This window comes from Pygocentrus nattereri, chromosome 4 (genome assembly GCF_015220715.1).
Source record: "Pygocentrus nattereri isolate fPygNat1 chromosome 4, fPygNat1.pri, whole genome shotgun sequence".
NCBI lineage: Eukaryota > Metazoa > Chordata > Actinopteri > Characiformes > Serrasalmidae > Pygocentrus > Pygocentrus nattereri.
In genome coordinates this window covers 47958841-47973958 of record NC_051214.1, presented here as the reverse complement: position 1 = coordinate 47973958, position 15118 = coordinate 47958841, and the positions used below count along the sequence as shown (strand labels likewise).

General features: G+C 40.7%; 1 protein-coding gene across 2 annotated transcripts in view; it reads left to right on the top strand.

The window, feature by feature from the left end:
* LOC108426251 (phospholipase B1, membrane-associated-like) overlaps window positions 1–13814 on the top strand; it is a 52400-nt gene extending 38586 nt beyond the window's left edge. The window contains exons 35-43 of one of the 2 annotated variants that reach the window (XM_037537717.1): window positions 1636–1687; window positions 2680–2760; window positions 3264–3329; window positions 4605–4699; window positions 5593–5674; window positions 7642–7746; window positions 7830–7925; window positions 9916–9990; window positions 12628–13814. In XM_037537717.1, the coding sequence (XP_037393614.1) occupies window positions 1636–1687; window positions 2680–2760; window positions 3264–3329; window positions 4605–4699; window positions 5593–5674; window positions 7642–7746; window positions 7830–7925; window positions 9916–9990; window positions 12628–12897 (922 nt within the window). In that variant the 3' untranslated portion in view covers window positions 12898–13814. Of the gene's footprint in view, window positions 1–1635; window positions 1688–2676; window positions 2761–3263; window positions 3330–4604; window positions 4700–5592; window positions 5675–7641; window positions 7747–7829; window positions 7926–9915; window positions 9991–12627 lie in introns of both variants that reach the window. The other variant, XM_037537716.1, reaches the window with a different exon arrangement.
* The last annotated feature ends 1304 nt before the right edge of the window (window positions 13815–15118 follow it).

Sequence of the window (15118 nt, the reverse complement as noted above, 5' to 3'; positions counted from 1 at the left end):
TCATTGAGGTAAATTAATGTAAATGTTCCCTCAAAGGTACAACAGTGGACCCTTAGTAAGTTTTTCCAGGTGAAAAGCACATATTTGTACCTTTATCTGTACCTAATGCTTTAGAACAACAAAGGACAAAGCCTGGAGATGAGACGGGGAAGGTGGAGTCAATACAACTTAGAAAAAAATATCATTTCAGTGGATTTTGGTACAGTTATGCTCTCTGACTAAGGTACCACCCCAGTGACAAGAGGGGCACTGTCTCAGAGTACCATTTGTCTGGGAGTGTAGAGATTGTTGATTGTATGTTAACTATGAAAAATCAACAAATCTTTATTAATAAAAAATCCAAAAAGTCAAAATTCATCACTAACGCTGTGTATTCAATACTTTATGACAAGTGAAAAAGTTCAATATAAAATGTTTTCATTTATAATTTTATTAAGATCACAGACATTTTATGTCCACATAAACAGTCCCTGACTTAACATCAAACTTTGCAATGCTTAAATACACACACACACACACACACACACACACACACACACACGGTGCTGGAACCTATCACAGCCGTCACTGGGCGGAAGGCAGGATACACCCTTGACAGGTCGCCAGTCCATTGCAGGACGCTCGGATAAAAGAAACGTCTGCACACTTTAATGTGCAATTACTGCTTATTAGAAATTTGCAGAAAAGTGTCACATTTAAGTGTGTTCTCTGCAGAGGATGTGTTCACTTATTCCCAAAAAAGCAGGTCACATTTTATGACTTTTTGTTTTCTCCAGTATATTAAATTCAGCAAGTAAAGAGTCATTTAAATGTGCAGAAGTGGTGTTACAGGGTGTGTTAACTCACTTTCACTTAGAAAATCCACAATGTCATGAAATTTGACCAATTTGACCAAACCTTTGCACACGACTACAGCACACTGTTTTAAGTGTGGAATCTCAAGGCATTTTGCACAAATAATAAAGTAAAGTCAGCTGATTATGCCTGGGAGCTTGTTCTCCCCGTGGCTGTGTGGGTTTCCTCCGGGTTCTCCGGTTTCCTCCCACAGTCCAAAGACATGCAGTCAGGCCAATTGGACGTGCTAAATTGCCCCTAGGTGTGAGTGACTGTCTGTCTGTCTGTCTGCCATGCGATGGACTGGCGACCTGTCCAGGGTGTATCCTGCCTTCCGCCCAATGACCACTGGGATGGGCTCCAGCACCCCCCCACAACCCTGAGTGAGAAGCAGCTTAGAAAGTGTGTGTGTGTGTGTGTGTGTGTGTGTGTGTGTGTGTGTGTGTGTGTGTGTGTGTGTGTGTGTGTGTGTGTGTGTGATGTCTGTAGGAGTGACAGAATGGAGTAAATGCAGCGCAGCATGTTGTTTAGCGCGTGCTCTGTGCATGTTAGTGCTTTTCTGCTCCAGTGTCTCTGATGATCAGCTCAGAACCGAATCCCCTCAGGAGCCGAATCAGCTGAAGAGTGAAGAGATCAGAGGGAGCGTGCAGTGTGTAAATAAAACAGCAGATCAGGAGAATCATGATAGGATCTGAGCTGCTTTGTCTGGCTGGTGTCTGATTAGTTTAATATCAACGTCTGTCACTGTAAACCAGTCTGTCTGAATACTGTACTGACACGCCCCTCATCTCCACCCATCAGTGACCTCTCAGCTCAGGTCAGCGCACTAATCGAGGCCCTCAAGTCCAGTCAGGTAAGAGTGCTTTCAGTCACTTTCTGTTTTTATATGCACACTCTTAAAGAAGATGTTCAAGAACACTTGAAGGACCCTTTGCATGATCAAAGGATTCTTTGCACCATGAATGTGTTCAGACTGATGAAGCATGTGCTGTATATGGTTCTATATAGCACCAAAAAGGGTTCTGTTATTGGTAGAATATCAAGCTTGTATCAATAGAAGAGCCCTTTTTGGTGTTATATAGAACCATGCTCAAAAAAGGTTCTATATGGTTCTATATAAGACATTCTCCATCAATCTGAAGAATGTTTTCATGATGTGAAGAACCATTTAATCAAGCAAAGGGTTCTTTGAGTGTTTATGGATCTATATAGAACCATCTTTTTTAAGTACAGTTTCAGTGCAGACACATCAGAGAGACTCTGCCATGGCTCCTGAAGTCAATTTAACTCTTTAAACCACATCAAAACGGCCGATCTTTGGGTGATTTTTTTATCCGGACATCAACTCCATCATGGATGACATGAAAGTTAATAGCCACTGATTTAATAGTATTTTTTATTAAAACAGGTAAACATAGTTATATGACATTTGCACAGACGAATGTGTTAAATTCAGTAAACAAACAGTAATTGTGTATTAAAATGTGTAGAAGTGTGTTCTCTGTAGAGAACTTGTTGACATGTTTTCTCTATGGAATTCGATCAGGGGTGAAAAAACCTTTAAATTTATAGATTCAAATCTTACGAACTAGAAAACAAAGTATTTTTGATATTTTATTCAATTTTTCAAGAATTTGAAGTAGATGTATTCTGGATTTTCATTATATTAGAACGTCATATGACATAATAATGTCATTAGAACTGGAATCTTGATGGTTTCTTAGTTTAGACGCTTCAAACTGAGAAATATGATTAGTAAAAACAGTGATTCCAGACTTTTATGTGTACTGTAATTAATAATAAACTGAAATATGTGCTTCTCATTACGACTCAATTCTCCAGCAGAATGTGAATTATGAGTTGGACTGGAAGCTGATCACGTTGTTTATTGGGGGGAATGATTTGTGCCACTACTGCCTGGACCAGGTACTTTCCTGTTTTCTGACCATTAGCATATTCCTTTGTTACTGTAACACTGCCTGATATTGACAGGTGCACTGTAAAACCTGACGAGTTAAGCCAACTCAAATAAGGGAACTCGATGGCCTTAAATAGTTTTGGTTAAATAACTCAAATTATTTGACCGTAAATAATTCCCTGAACTGAGTATGAACAAAACAGATCACAGCTGCCAGAACAAAACCTCATATCTCCATTTTTGTCGTGTTTCAGTTTGTGACATAATTTGAAAAAGCCTGTTGCCTTTCACGTTGTCTGGTTATTTCATGACGATGGGCCAAAAATAAAGCAGCCTAAAATACAAAAGTCTCGTTCCATTCATTTCTCCTCTAAAGTTACCATTTTGGAGATATGAGGTTTTGTTTCAACCACAGCTGTATGTTTATTGTTGTATACACTTAAGTGTATTGAGTAAACTGTACTAATGCTACGTGGTTACATCTAACTACACTGTTTACGTTTCTGTGCAGAACAATTTGTCACCTCAGAACTACAGTCATCACCTCAGGGAGGGGCTGGATATGCTCTACAGAGAGGTCAGCAAAGGAACCCAGATGAGCATCTAGTGCATTTATCACTTCAGGATTATAATACATTACACATGTAGACATTTCAAAAGAGATGGTTCTTCAAGGGATCTTAAGTAAATGGTGGACTTTAGAACCCTTTTTTGATATAGAACCATTTGTTCCATATAGAACCATTTTATGCTTAAATGCATGGGAAATGGCTCTTCAGATTGTTGGAGAAAGTGCTGGTTCTGTATAGAACCAAAAAGAGCTCTGTTACAAGCTTGGCATCGTAACAATCAGTGAACCCTTTTTGGTGCTAAATAAACCTGTGACCAAAAGTTCTCTAAAATAATTCGATGAAACAGATTTTTATTTTTTTTAAAAACGAGAACCAAAAATGTGCCTCTGAAATTGTCACATTTAATTTGTTAACAATACACAAACACACCGTTCAAAAGACCAAAACGTCACATTTCTCCAGACCAAAGGTGTAACGATGGGGAGCGAGGAGGCGGACGCATATGCAGAGATAAGCGACTTTTATTGTGGGCAAATCCCAAATCAGGGTCATAACGGTCCGAAGTCAGATGGCCAACACGGATAGATTTAAAGTCAGACATGATAAACATGGAAATACCGAACCAACATGTAAACACGGCCAAACAGTACATCAAACAACAAAGAGCAGCGACCAGACAGGGGAAAACACAGGCTTTAAATACATAAGGGTAAATGAGGAACAGGCGGGAACACAGGCAGAAACAATCAGGGGTGGAGTCACGAAACAAGGGGGCTGGACTATAAAACCAAAACACAACTCAAACACATGGACAGGACTGGGAGGGGCCAATCGTGACAAAAGGACATTTAGTCCATGCTTAAAATGTCCACAACATGGTATGTCCTTCTTTAAATATTAAATAAAAAAGTATAATCTCATATAAAAATTCAATTAATTTTGTTCTTTTATTAAAAAAAAAACAAAAAACAGAAAAAAGAAAAAGCCCATAATAAGCAGAATTAGCTAAGAACAGGGCTCAAGTGTAGGCGGCTGCTCACAGGGGAGAATTAAAAGCTTTACCATCTCATGAGTCGAGTGTCACCACAGAACTCATTCTCTAACAATCTGAAGCACCATTTCGTCACGCAAAGAACCACTTAAACAAGCAAAGTTTAAGTTCTATACAGAACCCATGGTACTCTATATAACTCGTGGTTCTCAATAGAGCCATTGTTTTTACTAAAGAACCATCTTTGATTATAATTAACCGCCATTGGTTTCTTGGTGTTTGAATTCAGGTTCCTCGGGTGTTGGTGAACGTTGTGACAGTTCCAGAGATGGACGGGTTGAGGAGAATCCAGAGGAACTCTTTGCCCTGCATGTTCATCCCCAGGTTTCTGCCAGTCCATCACGTTTTCAGATCATCTTCAGACCAATGTTCTCCTAAAGCACTCATGTTCTGGAGAAAGACAGCACTGTGAAAAGTCTTAAATTAGCGATTAAAACTGGTTATCTGGTCACTAAGTGTGGTTTTGCCATTTATAACACTAAATAACATTAAAATAAAGGCGATAAAGAAAAAACAGCAAAAAGTAAGAAGAAGGTGTTGTTTTAAAGGAAGTAATGTATCTGCAGCACCTGATTTATTTTAATGAAAGACTGATTAGATAAACCGCGTGTTGGATGGTAGCTGTAAATACTGGACGTCCTCCAGGAGAGATGTGAAAATGACTAAACTGACAATCACAGAACAATGGATTTAATGTATTTGTTCTTAAAGCAGAGATGAATGGCTTTCTTAGATGCCATTTCCTGGACTTCTCTGCAGCTTTCAACAGCTCTACACACATAAAATCATCAGATTTTTCATTATAACACAAAAAAAGTACAGAACTGCAGAAAATATGACCGTTCGTGATATTCCTCACTGATTTTCAGACTTTGGGACACATTTACTTCAAAACATTGACATCTAACTGCTCACCATGTGTCCGTGAGGGACCTGCCATTCCTGTAGTAACATTAAAAAAAATTTTATTTAAAAGTTAAATTCATGATCAAATCTAAATCTTTCTACTTCAATTTTAAAGAAACCAATAATACATATTTAAAAACTGTCCATGTTATATTATTTTAATGTCCAGGTGTAAACTTAGGGGTTAGGGTTTGGGTACAGGTAACTCTAGACGTCTAAAGGGTAAAACAAGTCTTAGTCTGGGTACTAACTCTCAGTCTAAGGGGTCTTAACTGAAGTGTCCCTCCTGTCTTTGTGGTTTTTCTCCTCAGAGAGAAGTGTCCGTGCTTCATGCTCCCAGAAGACAACTCGGTAGAGCTGACCAAGATAAAGCTCATTAATCTGCACTATCAGGTAATTACAACATCATTACAGCAACTCTCAGCACTAAGGAGCTCAGTATTTATCTATTACACTAAAATATATTTCACATATCACATATATTACGCCAGGACAATTACAGTTGTATGCAGACGTTTGGGCACCCTTGGTCAAATTATATCTATTCATTATATATGTTCATTTGCTGAATTTAACATATTAGAGAAAAATGAAATATTAAATGTGGCCTGTGCAAAAGTTATGGCACATTTAAATTTTGTGGGTGTAGTATGTTAAACTTAGCAAATAAATACAAACTACACTAAAATTAGCGGACAAACAGTGTATTTAAGCATTTAATTTGACTGGGGTGTTCAAACTTTTATGTACAATTGTATGGTTGTATGGGCAGTCGTGGGCTGGAGGTTAGGGATCCAGCCTCGTGACCGGAAGATCGCTGGTTTGATCCCCAGAGCCGACAGCACATGACTGAGGTGTCCTTGAGCAAGACACCCAACCCCCAACTGCTCCCCGGGCGCTGCGGATTGGGCTGCCCACCGCTCCGGGCAAGTGAGCTCACTGCCCCCTAGTGTGTATGTGAGGTTTCACTGCCCAGATGGGTTAAATGCGGAGGGGAAATTTCCCCGTTGTGGGACTAATAAGGGTCACTTAATTAATTAATTAATTAATGGTTAAAGGTGAGTGAACTGAATGAGAAGATTATACTACATATAATTGAATCATTTTACTTAACAATATTAATCGAGCACTTTTCATACATATAGCAGCATCGAAGCAGTTTATTTTATCAGCTCCACTTACTGTATAGCTGCACTCTGTAGTTCTACAGTTACAGACTGTAGTCCATCTGTTTCTCTGATACTCTGTTACCCTGTTCTTCAGTGGTCAGGACCCCCATGGACCCCCATAGAGCAGGTACTATTTGGGTGGTGGATCATTCTCAGCACTACAGTAACACTGACGTGGGGGTGGTGTGTTAGTGTGTGTTGCGCTGGTTTGGCTGGTCTGGATCACACACAGCAGTGCTGCTGGAGTTTTAAACACTGTGTCCACTCACTGTCCAATCTATTAGACACTCCTACCTTGTCGGTCCACCTTGTAGATGTAAAGTCAGAGACGACAGCTCATCTGCTGCTGCACAGTTTGTGTTGGTCATCATCTAGGCCTTCATCAGTGGTCACAGGATGCTGTCCACATTGTAGTTTGTAGCAGAAAGCAATGCAATGAACACCTTTGATGGTGGAAATGCGTGAACAAGTTTCTTTGCATTGCTCTGAATTAGGCTTTAACAAAAGGCTTTAGTGGCTCTATTGGCTTTTTTACCTTATTTGCAAATATTATGTTTTGTTGTGTAGTGTTTTACATGCTAATGCCAGATTGATTTAATAAATAAAGTGTGTGTAATCCCTCTCTTGCTCTCTCTCTCCTCTCTCTCTCTCTCTCTCTCTCTTTTGCTCTCTCTCTCTCTCCTCTCTCTTTCTCTGTCTCTCTCTCTCTTGCTCTCTCTCTCCTCTCTCTTTCTCTGTCTCTCTCTCTCTCTCTCTCTCTCTCTCTCTCTTGCTCTCTCTCTCTCTCTCTCTCTCTCTCTCTCTCTCTTGCTCTCTCTCTCTCTTGCTCTCTCGCTCTCTCTCTCTCTCTCTCTCTCTCTCTCTCTCTCTCTCTGTCTCTCTCTCTCTCTCTCTTGCTCTCTCTCTCTCTCTCTCTCTCTCTCTCTCTCTTGCTCTCTCTCTCTCTCTCTCGCTCTCTCTCTCTCTCTCTCTCTCTCTCTCTCTCTCTCTTCTCTGTCTCTCTCTCTCTCTCTCTGTCTCTCTCTCTCTCTCTCTCTCTCTCTCTCTCTCTCTCTCTCTCTGTCTCTCTCTCTCTCTCTCTTGCTCTCTCGCTCTCTGTCTCTGTCTCTCTCTCTCTCTCTCTCTCTCTCTCTCTCTCTCTCTCTCTCTCTCTCTCTCTCTCTCTCTCTCTCTCTCTCCTCTGCCTATAAGACTGTAACAGGGCAGCTGATATCCGGGGGTCGATATGATGGCCGTGAAGATTTCGCTGTTGTCCTTCAGCCTTATCTTCAGAGCACACTCGTTCCTCTGTCTAAAGTGAGTGCAGTCATAACTGGTGGTCTGATATTGTTCTGAAATGTTATTCATGCTAACAGTGACACATCTGTTATGTATTCTAGGAAGGAAACCCTGATCTGAGTTATTTTACAGGAGACTGTTTACATTTGAGTGAGCGGGCTCACGCTGAGATGGCCATTGCTCTCTGGAATAACATGGTAAGGTCAGCAATAAAAAAACAAAGTAATGATTTGTAAATCAGTTCTGAGGAGTAGCCAATTAAAACGCTGTAAAGAGAACAACTTTAATGTTTATACTAACTGTATATTGTATATATATATATATATATATATATATATATATATATTTATATATATATATATATATATATATATATATATATATATATATATATATATATATATATACACAACCCCAATTCCAGTGAAGTTGGGACGTTGTGTAAAACATAAATAAAAACAGAATACGATGATTTGCAAATCCTTTTCAACCTATATTGAAATATATATACCAAAGATTCACACATTTTGAATTTGATGCCTGCAATGTTGGGACAGGGGCAACAAAAGACTGGGAAAGTTGAGGAATGCTCAAAAAACACCTGTTTGGAACATTCCACAGGTGAACAGGTTAACTGGAAACAGGTGAGTGTCATGATTGGGTATAAAGGGAGCATCCCTGAAAGGCTCAGTCGTTCACGAGCAAGGACGGGCGAGGTTCACCACTTTGTGAACAACTGCGTGAGCAAATAGTCCAACAGTTTAAGAACAACGTTCTCAACGTGCAACTACAGGAATTTAGGGATTTCATCATCTACAGTCCATAATATCATCAAAAGATTCAGAGAATCTGGAGAAATCTCTGCAGGTAAGCGGCGAGGCAGAAAACCAACACTGAATGCCCGTGACCTTCGACCCCTCAGGCGGCACTGCATTAAAAACCCACATCATTCTGTAACAGATATTCCCACATGGGCTCAGGAACGCTTCGGAAAACCACTGTCAGTGAACTCAGTTCGTCGCTTCATCTACAAGTGCAAGTTAAAACTCTGCCATGCAAAGCGAAGCCACATATCAACACCACCCAGAAACGCTGCCACACCAAACTCACTCAAACATGCCTTTATGGGCCTTGCTTTGTCGTGCTGGAACAGAGAACGGCCTTTCATAAACTGTTCCCACAAAGTTGGAAGCACAGAATTGTCCAAAATGTCTGCTGAAGCATTAAGATTTCTCTTCACTGGAACTAAGGGTCCTAGGCCAACCCCTGAAAAACAACCCCATAGCATTATCCCACCTCCACCAAACTTTGGCACAATGCAGTCAGGCAGGTAACATTCACCTGGCATTTGCCAAACCCAGACTCACCCATCAGAGTGCCAGATAGAGAAACGTCATTCGTCACTCCACAGATACATACAAAGGCTTACTTTTCAGAAACTACATGTATTTCAGTGCAAACTGTCTGTTCTTAGGTTATAGAAGTGTATGGTGAAGCCCAGCCAAAGGATTAAACTTTTGAAGCATATTTTGACGAACCGTAACCCATCCTTGCTCCTAAAGGACTCATCACTTTCAAAATGAGTGTATATTTACAAAACACAGTGAAGTTGAGAAGATAAAACATTAAATATCCTGTACTGTTTTGATTTAAATACAGGTCAAAGTTTAAATCACTTCTTTCAGTTTTATTGGCATTTTAACTACTGTCCTAACTTCAGAACTTAATTGTGTGCTTATTTGTATCTTATTTAACAAGCCCACTGGACTTTGTTCAGTATAAACAAATTGACTAGTATAACTGTCCACCAATCCTGGTCATTTGAACCCACCATCTCCTTCAAAATTAGTTTGCAATTCGGCTGCTGCCTGTAACTTAGCAACGGCTACCGCTGCCATTGCAGTTGCTGTTGCAGCAAAGGAACGTTTTTGATGTTACTGCATCATCAGCAGACCTACAGAAACTGATCACTGACTGAACCGTGCTGATTAAATGGTGTTGTCCAGCAGTGATGCCAACACGTACAGTGCTTAACGAGATTGTTGTCTGTAGCAGATTGTAAACAAACATTCTTGTTAATGAGTTTTCGTGCCTTTATTGTCTCAACAGCTAATAATAAGCATTAACAATGAGTCTGTGGTATAATCACAGTAATATGTATTGTGTGTATTTTTTCTGCTCCTGTAGCTGGAGCCGGTGGGGAAGAAGCAGATTTTCAACAACTTCACTCACGACCGCACAAAGATTCAGTGCCCTTCAGAGGTGAGTGTGACCCAGCTTTCTGTTACACCCAGAAATAGAAATAGCCTCAGTAAGGCAGCAGTGCTGTGCAGCTCAGGGACACCAGAGGAGGAAGAAGGACGTGGAGGAGGAAGGGAGCTGATGGAAGATGAACAATTTGCTCCTCAGTACATGTACATGCACTATATTGCCAAAAGTATTCGCTCGTCTGGCTTCACAGACATATGAACTTGAGTGACGTCCCATTCTTAATCCATAGGGTTTAATATGATGTCGGCCCACCCTTTGCAGCTATAACAGCTTCAGCTCTTCTGGGAAGGCTTCCCACAAGGGTTAGGAGTGTGTTTATGGGAATTTCTGACCGTTCTTCCAGAAGCTCATTTGTGAGGTCAGACACTGATGTTGGACAAGAAGGCCTGGATCACAGTCTCCACTCTAATTCATCCCAAAGGTGTTCTATGGGGTTGAGGTCAGGACTCTGTACAGGCCAGTCGAGTTCTTCCACACCAAACTGGCTCATCCACGTCTTTATGGACCTGCTTTGTGCACTGGTGTGCAGTCATGTTGGAACAGGAAGGGGCCAAACTCCCCAAACTGTTCCCAAAAACTGGGAGCGTGAAATTGTCCAAAATCTCTTGGTGCTGAAGCTTTAAGAGCTCCTTTCACTGGAACTAAGGGGCCGAGCCCAACTCCTGAAAAACAGCCCCACACCATAATCCCCCCTCCACCAAACTTTACACTCACAATGCAGTCAGACAAGTACCGTCTCCTGGCAACCACCAAACCCAGACTGTTCCATCGGATTGCCAGATGGAGAAGCGTGATTGGTCACTCCAGAGAACATGTGTCCACTGCTCTAGAGTCCAGTGGCGGCGCTTTACACCACTGCATTCCATGCTTTGCATTGCGCTTGGTGATGTAAGGCTTGGATGCAGCTGCTCGGCCATGGAAACCCATTCCATGAAGCTCTCTACGCTGTTCTTGAGCTGATCTGAAGGCCACATGAAGTTTGGAGGTCTGTAGTGATTGACTCTGCAGAAACTTGGCGACCTCTGCGCACTATGCCCCTCAGCATCTGCTGACCCCGCTCTGTCATTTTACGTGGCCGACCACTTCGTGGCCGAGTTGCTGTCATTCCCAATCGCTTCCACTTTGTTATAATCCCACTGACAGTGGACTGTGGAATATTTAGTAGTGAGGAAATTTCACGACTGGACTTGTTGCACAGGTGGCGTCCGATCACGGCACCACGCTGGAATTCTCTGAGCTCCTGAGAGCGACCCATTCTTTCACTAATGTCTGTAGAAGCAGTCTGCAGGCCGAGGGGCTCGGCTTTACACACCTGTGGCCATGGAAGTGATTGGAACACCTGGATTTTAGCAATATATTGTATTTAAAATGTGAAAGAGAAGATTTTGAGTAATTAGACTTACTGTTATCTTATTAAAAAAGACAAAACAGAAGTTAAAACATACACAAAAATAACCTTGCACTGTCTCCAGCAGCAAAAGTCATAAAGGCCGTCTTTGCACCAGTAAAGAGCCCATATCAAGGGAAAGTACATTTTCCTCACTTTTCTTAAAAAAGAGTCTATACTGCTCCTAATCTATACAGTTCATGGAAACTAAGCTGCCCATTTTGACTTCATTGTTTTTGTGATGTCACAAAATCCAGTGCATATCATTTGGGTGCTCCCTACCTGACAGGTTCTGCTTTGTGTAAGACACCATTCCCAGCTTGTATGGGCGCTAAAACAAAGCTGGGCAAAGTACTGCCTCAATCCCAAATGGCTCCCTACTACCTATATAGGGTGCACTACGTGGGTCATTATATAACAGCTTCTACACATAAACCCTGTTCTTCCCACATTTAGGTTACACTTTACTTTATGAACGTAAGCTTGTCATGACAACTGATACCACTCTACATAATTGTCATAATTGCCAATATGCCTTGTGTAAAGCCTTGCGTAACATTTAGTGCACCATTAGGGTGTACAAGCCAAACTTTCATGACCTACAGCTTCAAAAAAGATGGTTCTGACCACTAAATGATCCCTTTGCATAATTAAAGGGTTCTTTGCATCATGAAACGGTTCTTCAGATTGGTGGAGAACGTGCTGTAGATCAGCGTCGTGAAATGTAATGCAGTGTACAGCGCATCTATGACAGTGGTGCACATGTGCAGTGCAAATCGGCAGTGACTTCCACTTAGACTGCTTTTTAAAAGAGAGTAGCCAATCAGAACAGCGTATCAGTCTTCAAAGCACAATAACAAACAGGATGTTTCATTCTAAGGGATAAAGAAGGAATTGGTTTTGGGCCATAAAACCACACAAACTTTATAAACGGTCCTTTAAAGAAATATTTTGGACATGGGCTCTTTATCATGTAATACACACACACACACACACACACACACACACACACACACACATATATATATATATATATATATATATATATATATATACACACACACACACACACACACACACACACACACACACACACACACACACACATATATATATATATATATATATATATATATATATATATATATATATATATACACACACACACACACACACACACACACACACACACATATGTATATAATACTTTGTAATCGCTGTTTATGATTTCTGTTTTTCAGGCTCAGCCCTTCATTTACACCAAAATGAACAGTATTCCTGACTACAGTACCACATCAAGACCAAATATCACCCCTCAGCCAACCCAGCCAACTCAGTCGACCCCGTGCCCCTCCACAGTGCCCGTCTGGGTGCCAGCAGTGTTTGGGGTCATTGGTTTACTTCTTGGCTGGGGAATCACATGGCTTTTCCTGTGGAGGCGGATTAAGAAGATGAAAACTGCAAAAGATCCCGAAGAGAGAGAATCAGAGCTGAAAGGAACTAGCCTTTAGCGTGGACTAGCCTTTAGCGTGAATTAGTCATCAGCATTAGCCGTTAGCCGTTAGACCGTCAGGGAAAAGTTCAAATCAGTGCAGACGACATCTGTCAAGAGGTCCTGAACGGTGGAATTACACGACTTTCACGGCGAATTTCAAAATGTCTCCATAATCAAGTGGTTGAGATTTAAACAAAGTCATTCAGAGGTGGTTTGGTGTGAAACGGTTCATCACAGACAAGCTAACTCAGATTTACAGTTTCAACATTTGGCAGACGTTCTTAATCAGAGCAACTCACAACTGGATCATTTAAGGAGACTTGCTCAGGGACTCTTGTTGGTGTAATGCAGCATGGAGGGCAGAGGTGTTACTCACTCATGATGTCTACAACACAAATATAACCATTTTATTGACTATCCAAAACCACCAGTGAACCTACACGTATCTTCTGAGCTTTATATGGAATGATGATGGTAAAATAGTGGAAAATTTGAAGTATGTTTTCTTTGGGGGCTATTTTGCCTCACAGTGCTCTGCATGTACCCACCCTGAATGGATATTTAAAAAGACTAGGGATGTGAGCAAAAGAGCCATATTAGAAAATCTCAACAAATCTGCAGGCCAGAGGAGAAAAACGTTTTTTTTTTATTTATTATTAATGTTGTGCTGTAACCCGACCTGGCCGTTGTTTATTCAAAATACACAAAAACTTTAGCAGTAAAATATAGGCACTTGAAGTAGATCTGGAAATATTATATGGACATTTAACATATTCAACATTCAGATGTCCTTAGGTGTTCAGTCTTTTTAACCTACACATTTGCTTGAACTAGACACCTGGCATCCTTTCTTTGCTGCAAGTTCATTAAGACTTGGGCTCAATTTGTGAGCTGCTGAGCTGACGTTGTGTGTTTATATTGGCTGAACTGCAGTTAGTGCACTTTACATTTACGGCATTTGGCTGACGCTCTTATCCAGAGCGTCCTACAGTTTGATCATTTTACACAGGTAGGTGAAGGTGGTGTTAGGAGTCTTGCCCAAGGACCCTTATTGGTATAGTGTAGGGGGCTTACCCAGGTGGGGATTGACCCCCAGTCTAGAGTGTAGAAGGCAGAGGTGTTAACCACTACACTAACCAACCACTCAGTACACTCAGTGATATGCCTGGTGAAGAACTGTGTATGATTGAGGTTTAACTGCTGTCCCATAGACTGTTGTTGTGGTGGGAGAGTCAGAGGGCACATTACGTTGCAGTGCATGCTGGGGACTGTAATGCAGTGCATTGTAGAGCAGGCTAATATTAATTAAAAATTAAAATACTTATACACTTTACTTGTGTTTAATATGTGGGTTTTAGGCCATCATAAAATAGTGTCTCATACATCAGGCTGCAAATTCATAACCATTTCACGTAACTTTCTGAGTGGGAGCTTTTAGAGGTGGACGTCTGGTTCCTATCACCACCACTGTGAACATTTCTGACTCTGTAAGTTTCTCTAGAACAGAGCGTTTCACACCAAACCGCTCTGAACGACTCTGTTTACATCTTAATGGTTTAATTACTCAAACATTTTGGAAAAATAGTGAGATTCCCCTTTAAGCCCTTTGTTTGTTGGACAGACTTGACTTTGGGCTTAAGATATCTTGCTAAACTGAATAATCCTGCTTTGTAAAATTGCCCATAAAGAGCTTCACACACACACACACACACACACACACACACACACACACACACACACACACACCAGCTGGGTGAAATGGTCTAAGTTATGCAAAAGAACCTCGTGAGTCTCCTGGCCTCAAAAGTCTGAAGTTCATTTGTTGGCAATCTCGTGTCAGTTTTAGAGGTATTAGATGATTAGCCTCTAATCATAAAGACCAACTTTACTGCCTTAATATGTAACTTATTAGACATTTTATATACTTTAATTTCCTATAGCAAATTACATTTTTCTTCATTTTGTTTATAAAGTCGCTCCTCGGTACATTTTTAAAATTTAAAGCGAAGCTGGAAGGAAGATTTAGAGAAATTTGGCTTACTGTTGTTTTGTGCAACCATTCAAAACAATTCGTCACATAACGAAACAAACTTGGACTCCTTGAGCCCAAAAGTCTTAAAGGCAAACTTTATGGTTAATAATACATAATAAGCCATAATACATAACTTATTCGATATTTTGTGTGTTTTAACTTCCTAGATCGCTGGACCTCTTTGTTTTATTTGTAATTGCTTTAT